General features: G+C 43.2%; 1 protein-coding gene across 1 annotated transcript in view; it reads left to right on the top strand.

Annotated features, from left to right (window-relative positions):
• PTCH2 (patched 2) overlaps window positions 1–26,652 on the top strand; it is a 75,877-nt gene that overhangs the window by 21,749 nt on the left and 27,476 nt on the right. The window contains exon 7 of the mRNA XM_081193141.1: window positions 1,027–1,219. Coding sequence (XP_081049267.1) covers window positions 1,027–1,219 — 193 coding nt within the window. The remainder of the gene's footprint in view (window positions 1–1,026; window positions 1,220–26,652) is intronic.

The following is a 26,652-nucleotide window of genomic DNA, read 5'->3' as shown; positions in this document are numbered from 1 at the left end:
GGTGGGGGGGGGACGAGAAGTAAAGTTGGGGCGACCCCGTCCACCCGGGAGAGAGGCGCGCAAGCAGCTGCAGGGAAGGGGACAAAAAAGGCGAGGGATCGGCTCTTCTGGGCCCGGGGGGGCTGGGAAAGGGGGTCCTCTTCGAAGCTTTCGGCTTCTTTGGGGCCAGGGAATGAAGGAAGGGAGCAGGCTTTGGCCGGCGCGCTCCAGAGCGAGCCCGCGCCGTGGCCCCTGGAGTTTGTTTATGGAAAGGGGAGACGCCGGGGAGCCGTCCAGGAGGGACGCGCGGGAGAGGCCAGCCCCGGATCGGATCTGCGAGGGGAGACGGCGGCTCGGGGGTGGGTCTGCGTGGAGCGTTTCGCTCAGGGGCGAGAAAGGGAGGCGGGTGGACTTGAGTAGCTAAATCGGTGGAAGGAGAGGAAGGGAGACAATGGGGGAGTCTCCCGCAAGGGAAGGCAAGGAAACTTGACAGGTCAGAAGGACGCACCTGAGGAAAGGGTGGAAACTAGACTGTAGAAGGACTCCTTAACATACCGGGTTGCCTTTTGCAGGGCTCCTTTCTAACAGGGCACTTCAGCTGCTGGGTTGCTCTGGAGGTGAGGAGTGTATCTGGAACTGGGGAAGGGAAGCAGACCACCGCTGAGGAACAGAGGAGGGACATTGCTGCTGGGCAACCTCACAGACATAACACATGGATTGTGGCAGGAGCTTCCCAGCGGCCTGTTTCTCCACCTGAGTAGGGGATTCACCCACATCTACAGCTGTCACTCAGGAGTTCATCTCTCTGCAGACTGAGAGGATATGGGCACTGGCCTTCACAAGTTCCGAGCAGATGGAAGCGCTGCAGGGACAGGCAGGCGTGCACATATATGCCCCCATAAATAATCTATGGCAAGGTTCTTGCTGAAATGCTTGCTCCCAAAGGCTTGAGGTCTGCTTTAACCCCAGTGCCAGCTACCCTGGGGCAGGATGTTGCTGTTCCCTGTAGCAACAGTGTCTTGGCTAACTCTCCATTTCTCTCCCCAGGGTAAGGCTGTGGGCCAGAAAGCCCCGCTGTGGCTGCGGGCCCAGTTCCAGGCCCTGCTGTTTACACTGGGCTGTTGGATCCATCGTCACTGTGGCAAAGTACTTTTTGTGGGGCTGCTGGTCTTTGGGACGCTGGCTGTAGGGCTGCGAGTAGCCTCCATAGAAACGGATATTGAGCAACTCTGGGTGGAAGGTAAGTTCCATTTTGTGAGTGTGTGAATACTGGGAGGGCTGCATAGCGCTTTAGGACATTGTTGGGTGATGGTGGAGCAGTTGTCAAACATAGTGGAAGCAAAAGGCCTAGAAGAGCCTTTTAAAGGGAGTTGTTAGCAAAGGGGCCCCTCTCTAAGCTCCAGATTTGCACACAGTTTCTTGGAATTGGCATCTTGGGGGAAGCTACCAAGTAACAGGGGGATAGAGAGTACTTTCTTGGATATAAAAATGTATTCCAGTTTGAGGAACTCTTAAAACCTCAAGTCTTGCAATAAAACCCTGTTTCCCCATTTTAACTTTTTTCAATAATTGAAGAAGAGTTTGTAAGCCTTGAGAAAAGCTTGAATTATGTGACTGTCAAACAGGCTAGAAAGCCTCCAAGACCAGCTGGCAAAGTGATGAAAACAAGAAGCTCTTTTATTTAAAAAGATAATTGCACAGGGAACAATCATGCTGGGAACGTCTTCTGTGCAAGCCCCATTGATATGAATAAGAGCTGGATGATAATGTGTGAGTGCCCTTGTGCAACTCCATTCAAGTTGAAGGGGCTTCCTCCAGAAATGTTTTCAGTGGGTTGTGCCAGTGGTTTTTAAGCCAGTTCTCTGATTTTTAGAGCCCAAATCAGAATTCTTTTGAATGTTTGTTAAATACTATTCTCCATGATGGTAATGAGCACTGTTTGTGAATACTGAATGATGGGACAGACACTTTCCATGCCCTAAATTTACATGTAGACTTGTGGGGTGACATGGTATAAAACTGGAGAATGTAGGGTTGCCTTAAGTGCTTTTGGATAATTGAAGATTGTGCCAACGATTATGGTTTGGATTTAGAGGCACCTGGCAGTTCTGTTCTTGGAGGTCTCAGTAATGGGATGTATCATATTTATGACACCCTGCCTTGCAGCCCATTCTTCCTCTGACTTGCTCAGAGTGGTTTCCTTAAATGTGGTTTCCAGGCAGTCTCCCATCCAAGCACTATACAGTGCTTAACCTGCTTTGCTTCAGCAACAGAATCTCACTCATCCTATACCTTCAGACCACCTTCCAGAAAGAAAGGTGTTGTGGTGATCCTCACTGATTTCCTGTCCAGGCATGGAATTTTCTTCCCTTTTTTTGGATTCAATCTTGTTTGGTTATATTGGTCTCAATCTATGAGAAACAATGATTTATACACCAGAAATATTGGGAGACAGACCTCCCCCGTAACCCAAAGGGTTTGGCGCTGTTGTGGTGTTATAGAGAGAGATTTCCACCTTGAACTTGTTCCGCAAGAGTGTGTGCGAGTGTGCATAAACCTTCCTATGCTGCTCTGCATGTGTGTGCCTGTGTTCGCCATGCCGTGTGTGCAGTCCAGATCCCTATCGGTGCAAATACATGCCCCCACATAGACAAGTGCAATTAAATTATTTCCCCCATCTCAGATAATATGGTTTTTCTTGCCACCGGGCCCTGCTTGCTGCATTGCATTATTGACATTAAAATCCTAAATTACCTTTCTGAGGGTGGTGCTGAAGGAGAGGATAATTACTGTCTACAGCAGAGCTGTCAGTTGAAGTTTAACTTGGGTTACACTTGCCTGCCAGCTGAGAATGGAATTGGGTTGAATGCAAATAGCCAAAAGCAAAAGGGGTCACCCAGGAGCAAATCCTAATTTCCTACTGGAAACATTTGATAAAAATGATGCCTTTGTTATTAATAAGTTCAGCATGCTATGTTGCCCCCTCCATTCTCAGCACTGCCATCAATCCATGTGGCAGTGCCTGGGGTTTGCTGCTTGCTTTCCATCCCCTGCTTATTGCAGTCTCCTCTCTTTTCCAACACCAGGTTACGCTGAGTTTTCACACCCTAGGATTTTTATTTTATTTTTATTCTTTTTTTAAACAAAAAAAAAAAATTGCAAGCAGCCTGGGAGCTTTCCAAGAGCAGATGTTTCTCTGTGATGACTGTCAGCGATCTTTGGCGTTCCACACCTCCTCCCCCTGCACAACCCCAGCTCCATGTGTGGTCCTAAACTACTCTTGGATTTTGTTCAACAATAGAAGCAACTTCACTCTTCCACCCTCCCACTCCCTTTTAAATAAAACCCACACTCACATGAATGCCAGTAAAGTTTACCCACCTGTTTCACACACTGAAGGGGGACTGGAAAGGGAAAAATGCCTTAACCTTAGCCTTCTGCCCCCTCCCCTTCTCTCCTTGCTTCTGCCTTCCAGAGGCTTGTAGCAAAAAGGAGATCCATCAAGACCTGCAGCTGTTAAACATTTAAAGAAGGGAAATCCCCTTTTTGTAACCAGCCCATCTCAGCCCAAATCAAGAACATCCCCTGAGAACCTGCACGGTTGGGCTTGTACTTATTTATTGCTTTTGATGCTGACATTTGCTCAGCTTTAAAAGAAGGAAAAAATCTGTTGGCTGTCCCATAGTTGGAGTGATGGCTTGTAAGCTACATAAAGCAGAAGGCACACGGGATCTAGGTCTTGGGGATGTTGCACTGAAAAGAGCACTAAAGTTTGTGGAGCTCTTTGGTTGGACGTTTTGTTTTGCTACACATTTATATTTGGATATATCTTCATTGAGATTAGAAAATGCTCAGTGATACTATTTTACTTTAAATTATGCATGTTAGAATTAGGTACTGCAACAAACAGTGTAAAAAAACGATATTCTGATTTATCACTTGCATTTCCTTGAATCACAGTTTATCCTCTCAGCTGGCTGGCATTTGCCAAGTGGGGCTTTGCAATATTGTCTTTCGGTTGGCTGCTTGGTGTGTGGCAAAAAAGCTGGCTGGGAAGAGCTGGCATACAAGTAGAAGTGGAAAAAGTTCACAGCTGTAGATCTCCTGTTGTGGATAGTTCCAGTGTGTAAAATGTTGCTGTGATTACTTGATTGCTGTGACGCAGGCTCCTTTCATTGGAACCCCATGGCGCTCTGAGGATACTTCTGTGAAGCTGAGCTTTGAACTGTACTGCATCCCCCTTATCCTCTGTTGTGGGCCATTTGGATCAGAAATGGTTTGCTGTCAAGATTTGGATTCCTAGACCAGAAATTCCTTAGCTTCCCTTGCATCCGTGACAAGCAACATGCAGCATCGATAATGAAAAACCAGCTGAATCTAACTGCAAATTACCCACAGGCCTAGCCATTCTGTAATATGGCAGTTGCTCCATGACTGAGTTTTGTTTATGCCATGACCTTTGCCACATTTGATTGATCTGATTTGTGCATAGCCCTGTACAAATGCCTCTGGAGAAAGCTTCTTTTCATAATGATAGTATAGTATAGAAGCTCTTTCTACCAGTGGTGCTTTTCACTAACTTAAATTAGACAAATCCAGAAACACATAATTTGAAGGAAGTGACCATTGACTCTTATTTGAAGGTCACAGTCCCCATACTCACCACTGTTCTATGAACAAATATCTGTGGTAGCTTCTCACACTTTTTGCACTGTGGTACACTTCAATCACCCTGGAAAAGATGGTTGAGTGTATTTGTGCTCAAAACATGAAGCTGTCATGCAGAGTGTGTGAGCCAGAGTGTGTGTGCAGGGTGAAGCACCCTGACCTTGTGTATAGTGGAAAACAACAGAACATCTGGTTCCTTAAAACAGATGGGGTATCATTCTAGGCGTTAGTGTAACCATAGCTGTCTCTCCTTCCAGCCCAATCGTCCTCCCTAAACTCCTCCTCCTACCAACCTCTTCCGTTTGCAATGCTGTTGTGGATCAGCCTTTGCCAACATGGTGACCTCCAGATATTTGGGAATATAACTCTCATCAGCACCGAACAACATGAGAGATAGCAGGAGAAAACATGTTTAAAAGAAGGAATATGCTTCTGTGACCTGTATGTTTGGCCCTTAGAAAGTTCTCTGTTGGTGTGTGTGTTGTCCACAAGAGAGAGAGAGTAGGGAGGAGTATAGATAAACATGAGTTTAAAGAACTGCCAAATTGAATTGACCCATTTGACCCTTATTTATGAATGGTGTTGAATTTTACTGAGGCAGATAAATGGAAACACTGTGGGAATAGATCAAACAATTTGATATTGGTGAATGAGCTGTTTGCCCTACTGATATCCCATTTGGGGGTTATATGATGTGGTTGGTAGATTCTGTCCATGGAACTGTGTTGTATCCACAGATGCACTCTGACTTCACACTGTTGTTTAGTTTAGATGAGGAGAGGAGAGGAGACAAGGGACCTGCTGGGTATTAAAGGGATGGCAGTGTGTCATCCCAGGTCCATCTTAACAGCAGGCTCTGCTTGTTCCTTGTATTGGCATTTGGCTTTAACAGTGAAAGACTGAGCTCCTCTCTCACAGTTTGGGCATATACTGTATGCCTTTTCCTTAATTCCACTCTTACTGTAAATGCTCATGTTTAAGAAATTGGCTTTGTTTCCTATGGACAAAGTGACCTCAGAGGACTGTGAGGAACTAAGAAAGATCTATTCCATGAATATCCACCAAGTCTTGTTAGAATTGGCATCTTATTTTTGGAAATGTTGAGATAAAGGAGGAGTGTTGAAGTCTGTAAACAATTTGGTGTAAAATGCACGAATATATCCCACATCTACCCCATGCAACAGTTTATATGGCAAGTGTGCATTTCTCTCCAGTTTCTGGGTCCCCTTCTGTGCAATAACAGCTGAAAGCCTTGAATTAAACTCAATTGAAAACAGCAAGGTTACCCATCTTGACTAAAGATCAGGTGTCTCAGTGTGTGATCTATTCTACAACAGTGTTGACACCAGTCATCTCAACCAGTCATTATTATCTATTAAATTTGTATACCGCCTTTCACCTGTAGATCTCAGGGCGGTTCACAGCTTAAAAATAAAAAATGCAGTGGATGGGAAAATGCCAAGAGCTGATGTCAACAGGAACTGACTGTAGGCACTTATAGGTAAACCTCTATAAAGGTACTTGCCTGTTGGTATTGTTATGACCAGGGTAGACTGCTGAGTGGGAATTAAACCCTAGAGCTTGGGGCTTGAAAACAAACCAGCATTGGAGAGGCAAAAGGTCATGGTTGATTTATAGGCTAAGGGTGACCTCAAAGAAAGGCAGGTTTAATCTTTAACCAGAACATTTTGGTGTAGCTATGTGGCTGCAGGGCCTTTTTAAAGGTTGCTGCTACTGAATGGCTGTTCTGCCAGAGGAAATGTTTTTATCTTTGAATTCCTGAGAGTGTGGGGAGGCAAGAAAAACCAATGAAGGATTTTTGCCCACCCATACTGGAACTTGCAAGGATTCGGAAGAAATGAAGAGTTTGATGGATTACTGCTGGGGCAATGGATAGACACCCTTGCTGGACAGATTGCAGACAGCATGCTGAGGTGATAAGACCAGTATGCAGAGATCTGGAAGGTACTGTTCAAAAGACTTGGTGGTGAGCCCAGTTGCTGTTCTGAGCTGGCAGTCAAAATTGACCTTGAACGTGTTTCTATATCTTGAATGAGTCAGAACACCCAGAGAGGACAGTAGTGACATTTTCCAGGATAAAGTGTTGTAAGATGCCTTCATGCTGGAGAAAATGAAATTATTTCACTGTACTGGCCTATATCTTGGGATAGGATAATGTCAATATTTAAAAAGGAATTAATTAATTAGCACAGGATTTAGTGAAGCCAACTCCTGGAGTGGCGTGATTGAATTTCTACTTTATAACCTGGGAGAATACTTTGATGCCAGATGCAGCTCAGTTCTCAGTAGTGTTTTGAGGGAGTGAACATCTAAATATATATGACTAGAGGTAACTTGTAAAGGAGGGAGATTCTGTAGTTTGGATGCTTGTAGGGTACACAAACTGGGCATTTAGCTCAGAATGACTGGGGAACCTAGCCTCATTTAGGGACTTCAGCTCAGTATAACAATCATGCACCATTGGCTTATCTGTATCTGATGCCCAGTGAAAGATGTCTAAACTGCCCATTTGAAATGATAGCAAAGAATGGTTCCTTTAAAGAGTGCTGGGGTTCTGAGTCTATCTAGTCTGAGAGAGCTGACGCCTGACACCTTTACAAACTTAGCCTGATATTCCTGCAGATGGGAGAGGTGAAGCAGCCTTTAAATCAGGTCAGACCTCAGGGTGTTTGAGACTGGAGATGAACCCCATGAAGCAGGCCATGTGAGAAATACTAGAAGGCCCAGTATATATTCAATGAGGCTTTTCTACTCTGAACTCTCCTTCTGAACAGATAAATAAACTGTGGATGTGGGGCCTGCATACCTCGCTCACAAGAGCAAATAAACAAGCCCCCAAGGCAGCTGAGTGCAGAGGCCAAGGGGGCTTCAGTGTATATATGTACGTAATGTTCTTGGGTGGCCAGCAGAGGTGGGTGGCCTTGTGGCTAGCAGAAGCCTCTGAAGTGGCCTTGGTGCTGATAAGAGTGAGAGGACAACTTCAGGAAGGATGAGAGCCATGGGGGAGATGGGTGACGTGAACAAGTGTTCTTCCCATATTGTTGGACATTTGCATTCCTTAGAGGCAAAGGAGGCTGGCAGCAGAATTAAGGAATCTACAAAAAAGAATTTATAATCTCACATAGACAGTGTGAAAGTAAACTGGACTATTTAAAGTGGAAAAGCAAACTCCAGAATGTTGTGATGCAGGGGAAGTATGTGAATCCAACAACGAAAGGAGAAGCTAGGTAATTCAGGGAGTCTGGGTATAAACTTAAGGCCTATCAAATTTCCTCCATAAAGAAGTCCATCAGGCTGCCACAGGGGCACACAGTTTCTGCACTATTTTTGGAGTGTGTCCCAGCATCTTTCCCTCATACCCTCCAAAATTTTATAGACAATTTCTCATTGTTTCCAAGAAAGAAACTGTATTTCTTGTAGGTTTTTTTTAAGAGATGTCTGCTGGTATGTCCTTTGATAGTTTAGATTTGGTTAATATTCTATGTGTTTCTCTTCCTTCTGTAGAAGTGATGATTCTCCCACACTTGCTATATATTAAACAAACCTCCTGTTGTGGAAGTCTTAGGTAATGATCAGTCTAGTCTTAAGCCAACCTATTTCCTAGGTTCTTCCATAGCCACCTTGCCCCTTCTCTTGTCTTTTCTTTGGCCGGCATTTGACAGAATTCAACACATAAACTTTGGCACAATAAAGAAAAGAGGTTTTAAGCTGGGCAGAATCCATAGATACGTTTTAAAAACAACACCACACAAATGAAAAAGCAATTGTCTATGGGCCACAGTGGAAAAATGCTACTATCAGTGCAGGTAGGAACGATGATGACAAACTAGGATAAAGTCCAACAAAGAGGGAAATGCCATTAGTTTTGTTCTTTTTCTTTGTCACCAAGTCATTACCAATTTCCATTGGTAGTAAATGCCAGTAGCAAAGTAACACTGGAGTTAACTAAATGCAGTTGTTTATAACCACACTTGAAGAAGAAAAAAATCATTGAACAATTCTCATATGCTTCATAGTATTTATTGTGATTGCTAATAACTGCTGCGAGGGTTGCACATGTGATTGCACATGCAAGTAGTAAATAATACCTGCAGAATAGAAAGTGTTGTAACTACTATTTAAAAAATAGTGTATTTGAGGATACCCTTCAGCCTCTCTATCCTCTAAAAGAGAGAGAAAGAGTGGGAGAGCGTTGGCCATTATCCTCTAAATCTGCTTTGTTTTCTGCCTCTGCTTTGACATTTGCTCTAAGAGGCATCTTCTACTGTGACCATGGCCGGCTTTGAAAGGATCTTTCTTTTCTTAGACTAGCTCAAACTTGCTAGAGTTGCCACTCAGGCTGTTTCAGTTTCCCAAAGAATTGAAGGGTTGGGGGAGGAAAGAGCTCCTTTTGTTGAGGGGGGGGGTGGACAAGAGAAGAGTGAGAGGACGGATGCTTCTAGATAAAGATGGGGTCTCCCCACCTCGCTGATCTGGTTGTACATATGGAGATTCCATTTTTAAATGATATGTGAAGAAGGGTGTCTGACCCAGCCCTAGAGATTTTATTTTTTATTTTATTAGCAAGAGCTGTGAGTGGGGAACAGAAAGTGGAGAGAGAAGGAGAGAGTGTTATTCTCTGATCCATCCCCCCTGGCTTGGAAAAGTGGTCTGAGTTCAAAAAATTCATTTCTTGCCTGAATGAAGGCAGCAATGTGGAAAAATTTCGCCATTCAGAGGGGGATGAATGTATGTTTCAACCGCACATTAAGTCACATTAGCAGGCAGTGGAGTGCTTAATGTGGGCATTTTTCACAGCGGCCAACAGAGGGGATGATTAGCATAATTAGTCCAGGCAACTCTATACATATGGAAATGCCAAATGCGTAAATGCCAACACCAGTGGAAATTTATGTCAATGCTGACAGGAGTCTTAGCAGTGAATGGCTCCCAACTGAATCTCTTTTAGCCCCCTTTTTCGGGGGTCGGGCTCTCCCCTCGTCTTTGGCCAAGGCTCCTTCATGCCGTTCCTCTCCCTCACCCGCCCCCTCCACACTGGGAACCTGAGCCCTTCGGATTTCTGGTAAATAAAGACATTAATTTAGGTCTGGGATAAACAAAAGGCCAGGCCAGGCCTGGGGAATGGAGAGTAGGCCTCAAACGGGCCTTTCAGTGCTCTCCTTAAAGCCAGCTCCCCCATCCAGCCTGCCAGCCACCTCCACCCCCTCTGCCTTGTTTATTTAGAAAGCAGCCTGGCGTCTCTGTCTTTGTCAGACTAGGTTTGTTAGAGAACAAGCACCAAGGGACACGGCGCTGCACATCTCCCCCTACCTCGGCCCTCAGCAATGTTTAGCCCCAGGGTGTCAGTTTAATGGGGTGCTTGGGCTCCCTTGCTTGTCTTGATGGAGCTAGCTGCTTTTCCATGGTGAACAGGATCCTGGTTGGACGTGTTTTGACAGCCATAGGCCAGCTAGCGGCTGGCAGGCCTTTCAGAGAAGCCAGGACAGGTAAAAATGGCTCTTTTAGCACGCCCCCAGCGAGACTTCCTCCCGAGCAGCATGGCTCCTTTCACAGCCTCCCTAATCCAGCTAATCCGCCCCTCAACACTTTGAAGGTGGCCCAAGGCATGTGCGTGCAGCACTGTGTTGAGGACGCTGCAAGAAATCAGATTCGGCTGCGGCTGCCACTGCCATAAGGGAGGGAGTGTGAGAGGGGGGTGGGTGCATATTAGCCTTCCCCATCCTTTCTTCACTGTTTCAGGCCTGTCAAGGAATCAGATCTCCACATGGATATGGAGGGGACACAGCTGTCCACTTACTCTCTGTTTAGTTGCATTATTGAATTTGTTGCTGATGGGAATAGTCATGGATTAAACCAAAACATAAGCTGTCCATGATGAAGCCTCACTTTCAACCTGGCTCACTTCCAAGGCTATCTGGACTAGTATCCTGCTTCAGATCAGGCAGCTTCTAGTTGTTGGGGTTTTTGCTTTTGAGGAGATTTCCCAGTGAGTGGAGATGTGGGCATAATCTGCCAAAATTTCAGTTGACGCCTTATACTTCTATATCATCTAGATCAACATGTTCACAAATGCAGTCAAAACGTGGGTGGGTCTCTGAATCAGGATAAACCCATGCAGTTGCAAAGAAGACAAATATAAGCCATTCTTCAAAAAAAATAATCACATTTAACGCATTATTGTTGTGGACAACAAATAAGCAGTCTTCAGTGTGTAGCTTTAAAACCTAATATTCATGACAGTATTGATTTGTTTAGATCAAGGATCTTAAAGCAAAATACCACACTACAGCAATAACTTACATGATATTTTATCACACTGAATTTCCTAAGTAGTACATTTCTTAGGAACAATATTGGTTCATGATTTCTTTTATTAAAGATAGCTGTTTTATTTCTCTTTTACTGGACTTTAAGTTTTTATTTCTCACGATCCCTTGTGTGAATATTCAGGATGCATACATATGTGCATAATATGTGCATAATTAGTGTGGTTTGAGCTGCAATCCTATAAACATCTATCTGGGAATAAGCCTATTGAACTCTGGGAATTCCTTCTGAGCAGGCATGTATAGGATTGCACTGTGAAACTGTACCCATCCTATTTTAGTTATACATGCAATATTCCATGCGGATCAAGCTTTGCATAAATTGTCTCTGCTATTTTCCAACAGAAGCCAGCTGTGCAGAATGCTGTGTGCAATGTAAAATTAAAAAGCCACATCCCAGCAGATTTTCAAATTTAAAAAATGGGTATACAAATAATAATGAGCAATAGTAAAATAATAAGGCACAGAACAAATGTCTAAGAGTATAAAAGGACAAGACAGTTGGATATTAAAGGTGGAAAGGGTACCTGAAGCAGGGAAAGAGCAGCAAAGAGGACATCATTTATCCTGCAGCAGAAAAAAGCAACAGTTCATGTTTATGCATTTATTTATGCTCATCCCAAGTTCACCTTTCACAGATTTGTAGTGGTTTGTAATATATAAGAGGTATGATGTGGTTGTAGCCCTAGTCCTGCTGCAAATTTTAAATTATTTTTCTCGTCCTTCAGAACAAGCATTCTTTTTGTGCCTTTTCACTTGATGTTTAGACCTTATTTTTTTGTTTCTGATTTATCTGTTCTCCTGTTCATACCTATCCTAATTAATGACCTTAGTTTGCCTCATATGGTTTTAGATCAGGCCTGCAGAACTTATGCCCCATTAAGTCAGGCCCTCCCACCAACTAAGTCTTGTGTCTGCTTGCTACCTGTTTGCCTGTCCTCCTATATTTTTTTCCTTTTCCAGTAGTTGTTTCTCCAATTTTTCTTATGTGTCACTCCAAAATCTATGGAAGCACCAAATATTCTCTGTGGTTGGCTGTTGTAGATAACACTCTTCAAAGTTACCACCTTTACCTCTTCAGAGTATTTGGCAGAAGGCCTTTATATCCCATCTTGTAGAAAATCTAGGATGTGGGGGACTAGGGCTAGGACTGGTCCACCTATGAGGCAAGGTTAGATGACCACCTCAGGTGGCAGGTTCCACAGAGGCAACAGATCCTGATGTAAATATTTATTACTTCCTTGTTCCTGTTGTAGATCTTCACTTACCCCTTCTTCCCTGGCGGGGTGGGGGGCAGCGTTTTGTGGTTTGCCTCAGGTGCCAAATTGTATTGGGCCAACCCTTAGTAGGGTTTTGACACAAATGTCCTCCAGCTAGCTTCATAAATTCTATTAGTGGACTGTCTTAGTGAATATCACATCAAATACCAAAGACCTTGTATGCTCCTGGCTTAGGGCACCAAGTGGTCAGATTCAGAATGTACAGGTGTGGATAAGCTACTGGGTTTTGGAACACAGTAGGTTGTGAATCCACTCTCATAAGTTGTGAATCCACAATCCATTAGATAAATACAGGGTGACTGAGATCACCCAAGTCTCTTACAATATTGCAAAGCACCTTGCCTAGGATCAGTAGAGGTGGGAATACATACAAGAGGCCCATTGGCGCTTCTAAGATAGAGAATCTACTCCCAAAGCCAGTGAAATTCTCTCTATTGTAGAACAAATTTGTCTTTGTATTCACTTTTGAGGCAGAAAGGTCCTTTTTTTTATTTCCAAGGCTTTGAATTGTGTCCTTGAAGAAGTCCTCTTTGAGGAACTATTCTCCTGAGTCCAGATCATGACAGATTAGGTAGTTCTTTCAAGGATATCCTCCGATTTTAAAAGGCAGTTATCCAAGTTATGTGTAACACTGTCAAGAGAAGAGGTTTTCCCCTCTGGATTTCATGAAACCTGGTTCCACTTTGCTTGTTTATCAAGACTGCAGCACTCACACTATGACTGAACCAAAGAGCAAGGCTGGATACAGATACAGTAGTGCTATTTATTGGGGGGGGGAATAGATGTCATTTAATCATCTAGTTTCCATGCAAAATAACAAAGTCTGATGAATTTATTGAGATGAATATAGAATAAGTCTTACTCCCCTATTATGATCTTTTCAAATTAGAAAAATGAAAGAATGAACACTAATACCCTGCTGAGCATCTAGTACCAGTTCCACAGCAAGGTTTGGGTTATCTCTTTCCATCAGTTGTCTCTTCAAAAGATTTCCAAGAAGAAGAGAGAGAACAAAGCACTTATTATGCACCAGGCTCCGTAATATGGCTTGTGGAGATGGCACCTAGGACTGCATCTGTCACAGTGGGGGCCTGAGTCAGTCACACTTCTTGTTGTTGGGCTGATGATGAGAAAAGTTCTAGGAGTATTTTTATGTCCCAGTTGAGGTTACTTTGTGCTGGTACAGGTAGCTAGAGTATCAAAAGGATTGGTTGATGAGTGTTTTGTCAGAAGAATGAGCTTTGGAGGGCCAAGGGAAGGGCCACTGCCCTGCTTCCAAATCAGTGAATAGCTTTTCATATGTTCTTTGGGCAGGTTCTCACTTGAATATGGCAGTTTTCCATGCCCTGGATCAGAGGGGTTTGTGGTTAGCGCTACAGAGTCTGGGCCAGGACACACAGAGACATTATGCAAGCAGACAATGTAGCAGTCTTTGGGCCAGCACCCACTGCTCAAGATATTTTGTTGATGTTTAGGTCCACCTTTTGTCACCCTGAAGTTGAACCCAAAGATCAATTAACCAGGACCAGGGAACTCTGCAGCAGAGGCTTTAAGAGCACACAGATTTCATTTTAGTACACTTTCTTTCTTAAACTATGTAGATCAGATATTGCAAGCTGTGGGGAGTGCTGTGTCCTTCATTAAAGCTCCATCTACTCAAGAGAAGCTTGACTCAAAATACTTGAGTTGATTTACTGACCCTAAGAGCTATACTTTTACTTAAGCTGAGGTTTCTCATTTATAAGGTGATCAGAGCTAAACAGTTCACCCACACAGTCACTCCTATGGAGAAACCAGAAATCATAGAATCTTGATCAGCTGGCTGTGGTGCTGGCTTGGGCTTCCTAAGAGCAGTCTCTCATGGGGAAGATTTCCATGCCACTTGACCCAAATCATCTGACTTTTAGGATGCAGGCATGCAGAGTAGGAGAGGAGTGTCCTGCTTTGTTTGTGACCAGGGTAGTTGGTGATACAATGTGGGAGCAATGAACTTTGAACAGTTTGTGGTGTCGCAGATCACACAAGCATAGTAAGTCCATGCAAATGGTCTAATAAGAGACCCCAAACTTCAGTTCTGACTGAACTAAATTATGTTTTCTGCTCAGGTTCTTAATTCAAAGGTGAGAGAAAACAGCAAGTGAAAGGCCCAGGTTTCCCTTCTAATTGGGTCTTACATCCTCTTACTGTCATCAGTTGAGCCCTTAGAAAGGTGGGAAGATAGCAAGGGTGTGACTCAACTTGAGAAGTGGATGGTTATTTGTCCATGTAGATCAGTTGCCATTCTATTTGAGGTTTCTGGGGGGTAAGGCCAATTTAAAGGAACTTCTACTAATTTCAGTCTGCCCTTATAAACTGGGCCAGCAACCCAAAGGATATTCTACTCAAGTCTCCACAAGGAAGAGATTAGAAAGCAAAACTGTCCACTGTCTGCAACCATTTGCTGGAGCAAAGTGTGAATGAGAGACTTGCAGGAAAGGTTGGAATGTTCCTATAGTATAGACCAGTGGTGTCCAAACTTTTTTCAAAGAGGGCCATATTTGATGAAGTGAAGGGCTTTGAGGGGCCGACCAAAGTTGTTAACCTTTTTTTAGGATTGAAGTTGTTGAAGTAAATTGCTACAGGGGCCGGATTAAACTGACCGGCGAGCCTGATTAGGCCCCCGAAACGGACTTTGGACATGGCTGGTATAGACCTTAGTGCTTCTTTTCTACATGTCTACCTTTTCTATTGAGCTTGGATGGTACAGGGCATAGCCCGAAGTTACTCTGGTTTTCTGGTTTTCTTGTGTCCATTCTGTTAAATCCTTATTTAAACTTTTGTTCTGGAAGCCAAGATTCTGCCCTTGTTCTAGCACCAAGTAGGTTTGTTGCAGAAAAGGATCCAGAGAGTTCCCCATATCCATTTTCGGCATGCTGGCTTTGAAGGATGCTCCTCCCAGCCCCAGAGAGTCCACCCAGCTGTTGGTATCTGATAACTGAAGCCTCTTCTCTGGCAAACTGCTGTAAGCAGAAGAATCCCAGCTGGATCCTGGGGTGGGGCATTGTCGTTATCATTTTGAAAAGATGGAGCTATAAAAGGTGTCAAGGAACATTTGGTTATGGTCCCTCAAAACAGCCATAATAGGAGGTCAAGTTGAACCCCATAAGGACATATATCAATATCATACTTCTTTACCCCAGATGACTTTCATCCATTGGACTAGAAGACAGGTGACCAAAAATGTTCTGAAGGGTTGATGTCGAAATATACAGAATTTTGTGGCACCTTATAGACCGTTTTCTTTTCACATAAGCCATAATAAATCTGTTTTTAAGGTGTCACAAGTTATTTTTTGTGGGGAGGTTTGCGGTATCAGACTAGCATGGCTATCCCTTTGGAATTTATGAAAATATCCTTATAATTGAGAAAACAATGCATTGTAAAACTTGTATCTTGCAATAGTCATTATCTCTCAAAAGATGAACATGTTTCAAAATTCAGTGAATGCTTTGGAAATGGGGAAATAAAATCAAGTAAGCCAGTCTTGTACTACCTACAGAAATACAAGTGGCAGGTACACTGCAGTATTGGGTGCACATGTTTGCACATGATAAAAGGAATGAGAAAATATGTAGTCTGCTTATTAAATAAGCACACTGGGAAGATATATGATTTCCGGGATGTTACCATGGCTTATATAGAGGTGCCCACAGGCATGTGTTTTCTATTGGATGGGATCTCAGCAGATGCCAGGAACGTGTTCTTTACTGATACATTAAGAGCATTATATTTCCCCTCCAGCAAATAATTGTGGGGAACTGCATCCTTTGAATATTGGAAGAGACAGATGTGTGAGAGAGACCTATGTCTTGAAAATGCTTCCATGCTTTTATCTGGAGTTCATGGGTCCCATATTCATGTCTGACCCTCTTGACATTACAAAGACACACTTTCCTATGTTTAAAAAACTGGATTGTTCCTAAGAGACAACAGTTCAGATGCTGTTCAGTTGCACTCTAAGCTCCATCTAATGCAGGACAACCTTGGACTAGGATTAATATTGTTGCTTTGGCTGCTATAGTTAGAAGCCTACCCCTGACCACTAGCACATGGTCTCCAGGAGTTGATTACTCCTGCTTTTCTTTTATACACCCACTAGCTTGTTTTGTCACATTCAGTCTAGTTTGCTTTTTAAAAGAGATGAGATCCATTGTGGATCTGAATAACCTTTCTCTTCTAGTCAACAAGCCCCATATTTTTATCCATGGCAACTTTTTTGTTTTCATTTGCTTTGTTATTTATTATTTTAATTATTTACTTTGTTGCCTAAGGTGACAAACAGTCTCAAAGCAGCTTACAAGCAATATGAAACAAGCAGAGGGCCTTCTCGGTAGTAACACCCTCCCTTCAGATGTCAATCTTGACTTTAGAAGACCTCTGAAGGTAGCCCTGTTTAGGGAAAGTTTTAAGGACTGATGTTTTTAGATAAGTTGTAAGCCACCCAGAGTGGCTGGGGGAACCCATAACAAAATTATTATTATTAATTATTATAATGATATAAAATATAAAACATACCAATAACAATAAAAAATTCTAGCATACAAATGCTGCTGCCACACCATCCCATGAAAATACCAGAAACATCACTGGTACAGTAACAATTTAAAAGTGTCAACCAAGAATCACTGCTGCACATGGTACTTCTATGTCCAACATCATAGCTTCTACCTATCCTAAATGTCTGTGATTTGCATTTTAAATGGAGGTTATGAGATATTTCAAATACAGTGATCAGCTTACCGTGCAGTGTTAACATGTCCCCCATAAGAGGGTGCTTCTTCCATATTATTTTTCAGAAAGGGAAGACTGTTAATTATAAGTTCAAATAGAAGTTGATAATGACAGAAACCACCATTACAGATCGGACATCACAGGCAGGGCTTCTGAGCCTTCTCACCTCAATTCAGGAATGGTGGGTACAATCAGCAAAAGCTAGTCACAACTAAGACTCATTCAAGTAATGAAATCAAACAGATCATGAATACTTTCCCTTGAATGTGGAAGCACTATTATAGTGAGGCAGTTTTGCACATTCAGCTGTAGATAATCAAATGATTGCTTGGCCACTATGAGAACAAGATGCCGAACTAGATGGTGCTTTGTCCTGGATCTTAGGCAAGTCAATCTAAAAACTGCGGATTGTTTTTTACAATAAGTATAGAATTTTATTTTTTAAAAAGTAAGTTGGTATGCGCAAGTTTTGTACAAAAAGTGATCTTGTACAAAAAGTGACTCCCGCTCCTTGGAAATAAGGAACTGAACATATATGGATACTAAACAGTACACGGAATGGTGCCACAGTGGGTGACAGAGCCCTTCGTCTTCAGGTGGCTGAGTGAAGCACGATGGGGTCATGCTCAGATATCTTACGACAATGTCAATTTTCTCAGTATAAAACGATGATGTGTGCTAAATTAACACGAGCAGTTCAAATCTCAAAAGTCCTCTACTGTATTTAGTCTCTTGGTTTCTGATCATGGGTGAGTCACTTAAAATTCTGGGGCTTCAGCTGCCCAACTGAAATGAGATCCTTCTGTATCTCCAGCAGTGATAGTGGGTAAGGGCAGGACGAAGGACAATATACTGAGGACGCATGGTCAAGAGGCATCTACGGCATATATTTATCCATGTTTTAGCCTCCATTTTCCAATTGATATTAAGCAGGTGCTACCTAAACAGTATAGAAATTATTTAAACCATTAAGCATCCATCTCTCAAGATCTGTGGGGCTCTTAGGCAAGACACTTTTGGGCTGGTGGGGTCTTTGCTGTGGAGCCCCAGCTGATGTCTAGCTTTCCACCCCCTGAAGTCACAACAGGTCCGCCTCAATGTAAAACTAGTATCCCTGTTTTCATGCATTAAATGTTGAAAATTTAAAAAGTAATCTGTTGCTCTTGCTTGCAGGCAATGTCGGACTTTATTATTTATTTAAGGAATTTATACCCTTATTTTCTTTATGTATCTTAAAGTGGCTTTCAGTAAAAATATTAAGTCTCTTTGCGCAGTACTGCTGCCTTCATAATTGGGAGAAGAAAATGCTTTTCACTCAGAATTCCTGTTAGAAGGATGCAAGGTAAATAACACGGTTGTCAATTCAGTGCTTGTGTGAAATTGATTTGTTGTACCTTAGTTTCTGTACAGAAACCACCTAGTTCACATTTTTAGGTACTGAAACCTCTCCTCCTCCAGTTTCTGATTTCTGCAAGTAGCTAGAATTTAGGATTTTACTCTATATCATCTGTGTCTCATGAATCAAATCCAGAATCTTTTTCAGCAGTAAATGTAAAATTGTTGCTCGTGTACTTCAGGATGTTGTTGTTTTCCATCAAGGAAGTGCTTTTGTTTCAGGGTTATTTTATTTTCCCAACACAAACTACAATGTAGTTTCAATGAGAAAATCTCCTTAGCTTGAAGGGCCAGTGCAACTTGAAGTGTTAATATGTTATGTGGCTGCACAGGTGTCACAGGTTTGAGCAGGATATTGTACAACTGTTGCTGGATATGACTTCTGTGAATATAGTACTAAAGGGCTATGTCTGAGATTTTTTTTAATCATTTGGATAAGCCTTAAGGATCCTAACAATCTTCCTGAGGCAAGTTTCTATCCTCTCACTTTATCCGGATGATCTTTTGGCATGCTCTTGGGTTGTTTGTCCCTTCTCCTTTGATGACCTCTGATATCTCCTGTTAGGTGCAAAGGAACATTATGTGTGTTAATACAAGGAGTAAAGACAAACTCTGTGTTCCATTGTTATTTGTAGTGACAATGCCTAGACTGAATGGAGAGGGCAGACTGAAGGTAGATGCCAGTTTTATGCATGGAGAAGGGTCTTCTTGTCCAGTTGATTAATTACACAAAGGTTTCTTAATGCCTTGTAGTCACTGCATCCCTGGAGGGTCTCATGAGTCTAATGCCAGGTGCTTTCATTTTTCAGTCTGGCCCAATATTTGCTATTAATACTTACACCCGATCCAGGGCAAATTATAGGGTTGCCCTACTATGGAATCAAGGCAATTGTTTTCCCTAGAGAGCTCCAGTAACATTCAAACTGCCCAGTTCTGTACTCCAGCAAGGGCTTCTCTGGAAGCCCATGTGAATCAGACCAGGAAGTACAGCAGCCCTATGTGGGCTTGCTGTAAGTTTCCTGCCCATGTGTACAAAAAACCCTTGTGATGAAAGTGACCATGTATATTTTCCTCAACCTCGAAACAGTTACAAATGCTTTTTTAACTCAAGGTTGAATTTCTGTTCCTCTGCACACCTTTCACTCTGGAGAATTCCCCACTCCCACAAATAAAGAGAGAAGGGGAGGCAAATGTTGGAATTTCCCTTCCTTGGAAAACATGGGATTTGTGGAGACTGCTGTTACTCATTTGTTATATATGGGAAACAGACAGCTTTCCTCAAGGAAGCATTTCTGTTTCATGCATATTGCATTTTTCCAGTGCTCAAGCTGCAGTATTAGCTGAGTAAATGATATTTGACCCCCCCCCTTCTGTTGTGAATACTGGATGGAACAACATGGCATGAGAGTTACAGACACCTATTGGATAGTGCTTGTAATGGCTGCCCCCACCAAGTATCTGTGTGTCACTTCTCGGGGTCTGGTACAAATTTGTAACACGAGTTTTCTTTCCTCTCTGCTGCTCCCTCCCTCTTCTCCCAACCCCCCACAAAAGGCTTTGTCTATTTTGAAAAATTAGAGGCTTGATTGGAATATGTTAGCATAAATAATGGGAACTAAGGAGGCTCTTTCTATTAGTGGCTGCCTGATTTGTATTTATAGCCAGATGTGGCAATATGGGTGTGGGTGGGTGGGTGGGTGGGTGTATCTCATACTAAATGCTGTATAGGCACTGTGTTCCCTTGTCATGGACCTACTGTAAGTTCTACACATTGTGAAGGCTAGAGGCCTAATATGTTTGCTGACGTATGTTCTGAGACCTGCAAATCCTATCAAGCAGCACTCTTGTCTTGCTGTCCCTGGTTGGTACAGTGCTTGTTCATCCCTCCTTCTGGCAGTCAGATGCCAAAAGTGCTGGATTCTTGTCTATTGGGATTTTATGTTTAAAGACCATCGTATGTGGTGGTCTTGCAGTTAAGGTTAAAGCTTATTGGGAAATGATATATAATGAATTGAAAAAGATGCTTAAAATAACATTCAAAAAAACAAAACAAAAAACTAGAAGCTTTTATTCTGGGAATTGTAGGGATAGAGCAGGGATCAGCAACCTTTTTCAGCCATGGGCTGGTCCACCATCCCTCAGACCATGTGGTGGGCCGGACTATATTCTGGAGGGGAGAAACGAATGAATTCCTATGCCCCACAAATAACCCAGAAAGGCTTTAAATAAAAGGATACATTCTGCTCATGTAAAAACACTCTGATTCCCGGACCGCCCACGGGCCGGATTTAGAAGGCGATTGGGCTGGATCCAGCCCGGGGGCCTTAGTTTGGGATAGAGCTACCTAAACAGTATAGAAATTTATTAATGTATGCGACTACAGCAGCAAAAATGTTATTTGACCAAAAATGGAAAGAATAAGAAGTCTTGATGAAAGAAGAATGGATACCAAAACTTATGGACTTTGCAGACATGGCAAAACTTACTGGAAAAAATAAGAAATCAAGATAACAAACTTTTTATAAAAGAATGGAAATGGTTTATTAAATATTTATAAACAAATTGTAAACAGATAAGGACATTGGCAGGATTATTGTAATAGCCTGCAATTTCATAAGAGTATACAATTAAAGTAGATGAATAACTGAAAACTATAAATAATTTTTAAAACAACAACAACAGTGTTGGATTCTCTTGAGTGTGCACAGGAAATGTCAGCAGGAACATAGGAACTCTGGAAGTTGTGGCTCTTGAGAGAGCATCTTATGTAAAAGGGTGTATATCTCTTTGACACAAACGAAGACATTGTGTTAACTATATAAGTGGCTTTTGTGTGTGCTTTTCTTTACCTGTGGGTGGGGTGTCCTGTTCGGGGTAGCAATGTGAAGGTAGGACCTTTTACCCTTTGTCCCTGCTGTGGCCTTGACCTCCCGGCTGCTGTTTTTACCAGGGGGAAAGTCACTGTCCCACTTCTGCCCACTTCTGCCCACATGCTTGGGCCCTGCCCCCCCCCCTTTTAACTACTCCAGCATGTTAGCAAGGAACGCTCCCTTTGCAGCAACACCCTCTTTAGGATGCCTTTATGTATTTATTACTAAGTGGTGGGTGAGTCACCTCCTTCAACAAAACTATGTCCACAGCAAAACTACTATGAATTGCTTTGGAGACAGGATATTGTGTTATTGCATCCTGCTTTGAATAAAAGCTGGGCTTTTTAATGTCTGGGAAGGCTCTGAGAAGGGATTCTCTCAAGAGCTTTGTCTGCTTCTCACTTGCCACCCCTACTCTTTCTGTTCAGTCTATGGGGTGATGTTTTCCCACAGGTGCTATGGGCATAAGGGTTTTGTTCCCTTCTTAGCCCCTGCTGTGGGGCTGGAGAAATTCCAGTCCCTTTCCTTCTATGGGCCTGACTTTCCTCTTGCCCAGTCAGACCAAAATTTCAGTTCTTTGAGGCAAGAAATTATCTCTTACTTTTTTGTGTTTGGGGCTGGATCTCTGCCTTCTACCATAAATATCCATAATAATAACTATGAAGCTTTAATAACAGATTACTCCAGTATGGTAGTGCTAAATTGGTTGAGAGGAGGTTTTACCCTAGAAGAGGGTTGGAGTTTTCTTTGGGGGGGGGAGTTTATTGTCCGCACATTTTCTCAAGCCAGGTGGGCCCTTAAGAGGAGAGCCCTATCCTGTCTCTTTTAATTGAAGCTCTCTTGGGCCTCCCAGCTGGTGTGGAAACAGAGCAGGGGGCTGCATTTGGGTGGCCCAGCTGGGAGGGAGGAGGTGCCCAGCCCAGCAATTTATCCAAGAGCCTGTAATTATGGGGATAATTCTGAAGGCCTGTTCCACTGCCTGGGAAGCGGCTCTGCTGAACCTAGGGGGAGAGAAAAGGGAGAGACGGTGTCAGCATGTGCAACCCAGGACTGAGATAAGTTGCTTTTGTCAACACCAGGTAATTGATCTCCCCTGCTCCTCCGTTACATAGCTACCCATTTCTCAGCTGGGTTAAGAGATGACCCTTGCCCTAGGGGAGTTGACCATGTAGCCAGGCTGAAGTGGCACTCCGGAATCTACTAGACTAGGATGTCATAGTGAAGCCCAGGGTGTGGCTTGGAGTGGCTTCTGAGGAATGAGAAAGGGTGGCAGGAAATAAAGTCTTCCACAGAATAACCTTGCAATGAAGCTCTGCTCTAGTGCCCTGTTGGCACTGGTACTTCCAGGCATGCTCTTGCACTAGGCTTGCAACCCAGACTCTCTTTGCAAAAGCAAATTGGCTAGGCCCTTTAGACACAAGTCCTGCCGGACGTGCTGTGGAGATGTTCCTAGATCAGCCAGCTCTGGGTTACTGGGCATCTCTCCACTTGGCTCCCAACCAATTCTGCTTTTTCGGCTGCCCTTGTTGGTACCCAGCTCTGCTGCTGTGGGGAGACAGGGAGTGTTTCTGGGAGCATGCTGTGAGGCATCCTCTGAGCCAAAGAGGCCCTGCTAGGGGAGGAGTGTCCTACACAGTTGGCTTGTCTAGCAAGATGGGGCAGTGTAAGTCTGTCGGACCCCACACAGTGCAAGGGCCAACTGATGGGATGGAGCTTGCAGCCTCTCCTTAAAGAAACCTGGGAATCTTGAGTACAAGAAGACCCTAATGTTCACAAGGATGTGGTCCAATGTTTTCATCCCTGCTGTTCTGAAGATATTTGAATGTTCCTGGGGAGGCTGTGAGAGTGAAATATAGCATATCTGAGGTGTACGTGTTCAATGCATGTGGGGTGGAATGAGGGATAATCCAATCTAATACTCAAAGCCAAAGCAGCAGTACAATTGGGAGTTTGATCAGGAGGGAGAGGGACCCTTTGCATGAAAAAGGAGAGGGCTTCCTTTGTTAATTGGAGTAAAAAAGAATTTGCATAGGGCTCCTCATTAACATGCTCACTGTTGCTACCTCGCTGTAGCCCAGAATCCCCTCCCCCAACTTTGTATCAAACAATGCTGCTCTCTCAGTGGAGGGGAGGGGGGTTAAGCAGGAGCAGCTGGGGGGGGGAGGCTGTGGCACATAGAGTGACAGTACCTAAGTTTAACGCCCTCCCCATCAGACAAGAGAGTGCCCCATGTAAAGCATACTTGGCAGCTTCTCTCATTTTGCCTTGTCTTTTCATGTTGCTCCCTGGTTAATTAGGGTGTTGGAATTTGAGGCTTCCTCATTCCCCTTTGAAGCTTCAGATTGTCCTGTTCCAAATTAACCCTAATTACAAGGAATATCTCCCTCTCTTCCCTTCTTCACAACACTTGCAGATGTACTGTCATTTCAGCTCCGAACGTTGTTAATAAATAAATAAGGCTCCCAATGTCCACTTCCTACTATCACTCATCCTGGGCAATGACAAGAACAAGGTTGTTGAGAGGGTCTCTCTCTCTCTCTCTCTCTCTCTCTCTCTCTCTCTCCCTCTCTGCATATTTCTGTCCCGGCCATCACATGGCACAAAACCATCTCCTGGCACTTGTTTAAAAAGAAGCTTTGTACTTAAAGACCATCTGATGAAGGACTCCTCTAATTTTTGGGATCCATCTTCGCCTGTGGCTTCAAAGTTTGGCCTGAATGTGTTCCCCACCCTTCCTCTACATTCTGGTTGTACATGTGGTTTCTCTCCTGGGTGGCCTAGTCAAGATCAGCAGAGCTCAGCATGGCTCCTGGTGCCTTGCCTCCCAAACAGCCTGGAATGGTTTGGATTCTGCCTCTGATGCTTCCCTCCCAGCTCTTCCCATCTCGGACAGACGCAGAGTGTCTGTCCCCTCCCTGTGTTCCTTGGCATAGCCTCCTCCCTCACTGGCATCCCAGCTGTTCCTTTGGGGAGAGTGGCGTGGAAACCAAAAGCATGCCTGTCAATCAGCTTGGGTTTATATATATATATTTATAAAAATCAACAGCTACAAAGTATTAAAAGAAGAATTTATACTTACAAAAAGTGACAAAATAGCAGGACAGGATAGAATTGTTGAGCTCAGCAGCAAGCTTGTAGTAAAAATGTCTACACAAACTCTCTCTTACCAAGTTTGAGAAAGAAAATTTATGATGAAGAACCCAGAACGATGGAGGGGGAGAAGCACGAATAAGCAAAAGAATTATCAGGCTGTGGAATATGTGGTTTTTATGTCCTCATTTTCTGCTTCTGTTAAAAATAAGGTGAGCCAGAGAATTTGAAAAGGAAAAGATAATATGTGGAAAATGTTTTTTATTTTAATATGAACAATATTTGGATAGGCTATCCTGTAGAGCATTCTTCCTCCCACTTGGTGCCCTCCAGATAGAAAGATAATTTTATTTTTTTTATTTTGACAAAGTAATAATAATAAATAAATAAAAATGAGCACTCTGCCCACAAGACAATTCCATTGTAACTTTCCAACCTCCCAAAATTTCAGCCCGTCTTGTGATGGTTTGACCCATATATTTTTATAGACTACAGCTCTCATCGTCCTTGACCATTGCTTAGGCTGGCTGGAGTTGAAAGGAGTTTTAGTCCAAACCACCTGGAGGACACCATATTGAGGAACGCTGTACTAGAGTCACATAGTTGGGAATAGTTGGCAAGCACCCTACAGTGCATATTATGAACCTTCCGTTTGTTGTGATCCACAGCTGCTGCCATAAGACGTACCTGTGTCACAAACTTATTTTGGTTTTGCCCCAGTTTAGCTGTCTATACTCCTTCCTCGTCCCCATCCCTGCTGCTGCCACCATCAAATAATCCTGGGAATTGCAATTTGTGGTGTTTTCTGGAGAGAGGCAACATGTATTAAACCAGTTAAAGACAGATATGTCCACACACGTTTAGAAGAAAAGGAGTTGGGAAAATCAAGAAAATGTTAGAATGCATTGGTGTTTCTTGGATTCTGACCCTCAAGAGACAGCTATGTTGTCATTAGCCCCATAAACCTGGAGCCAAATGTTGAGAGTCTTCTGCAATGGCTTGAAAATGGGAGATTGTAGTCAAAACAGAATTTATCATTCGGTTCAGTAACCTGTCTCTCAGTCTGTGTCTCTATATCTGCAAAATGGAAATAGTGACAACTTCTCTCACATTCTTATTTTAAGGATGATTAAGGGAATGTCTACACTATAGACCCAAACCAGTATGAAATTGGTTTAACTGCCATGGATTTTCCCCTGGAGAAGTGTGGGAATTGTAGTTGTTTTTGTGAGGTTGCTTTGAGTGCTCAGATATAATCCCTTGAAAAAAGCGCAATGACCATAAAGATGGTTTAAATTTATAACACAAATTACTTAACAAATTACTGAAGCAATACTGAAGCAATGTAAATTCAATGTCAATTTCCAAATGATATATCTGTTGTTAACTTTATAAATAAAATTTTATGAAGACACTTGTGCAATATTCCTCAATGAGAAGTTTAACCACGGCAAACAAATGTCTCTGAAAGGCACCTTTATCTCTTTAACTTCCTATCTTCTGCAATGTGCAGCCACAGAAGCTTGTGTGTGCTAGGGTGTACTTTCACTTTGTACAGAGTGAATGTGAGGCTCAACAGGCTTGGGCATTGCTATGACTGAACTGAGTATGCGCTGTAGAATATTTCCCAGAATCCTTTGCTATATACAGCTGTTCTGTGGCAGGCAGGCAACTTCCTCCGCAACTTGCACTATTTTGTAGCAAAGCTACCATTGGGGGATTCTTCAGAGTGGAAGCTTGGGGCACAGTGAATTTCCCCTTGGCATTATTAGTTCACTCATCCCACTCAAAGCCATAAGGGGCAAACAAAGTTATTCCCCTTCAGTTTTTAATATACTGACTACATTAGTCATATTTATATACTTCTTATTGTGGCTTCTGGAGCACCAGGTCAGTTACAGTATACGGTGGGCAACTTCCTCTGGCAGACGATGAACTACAGTGGTACCCCGGGATGCGAATGGGATCCGTTCCGGAGCCCCGTTCGTATCCTGAACAGAACGTAAGACACAACTGCATGTCTGCGCATGCCCGGGTCACGTTTCGCCGCTTCTGCGCATGTGCGTGACGTCATTTTCACCGTCTGCGTATGTGCGAGCGGCGAAACCCGGAAGTAACGCGCCCGGAAGTACTTATCCTGAAGTGTATTTATCCCGAGGTATGACTGTATAGCTCTCTGTGTTGGTAGCAGCTTCTCAATATGTAGTTTCTCCTTCCACTCGCCCTTTCCCTTTCTTTTTCAAAAATAAAATA

This window comes from Podarcis bocagei (assembly GCF_964188305.1).
Source record: "Podarcis bocagei genome assembly, chromosome: 5".
In the NCBI taxonomy this organism is placed as follows: domain Eukaryota; kingdom Metazoa; phylum Chordata; class Lepidosauria; order Squamata; family Lacertidae; genus Podarcis; species Podarcis bocagei.
This window is presented reverse-complemented; position numbering and strand designations above follow the sequence as displayed.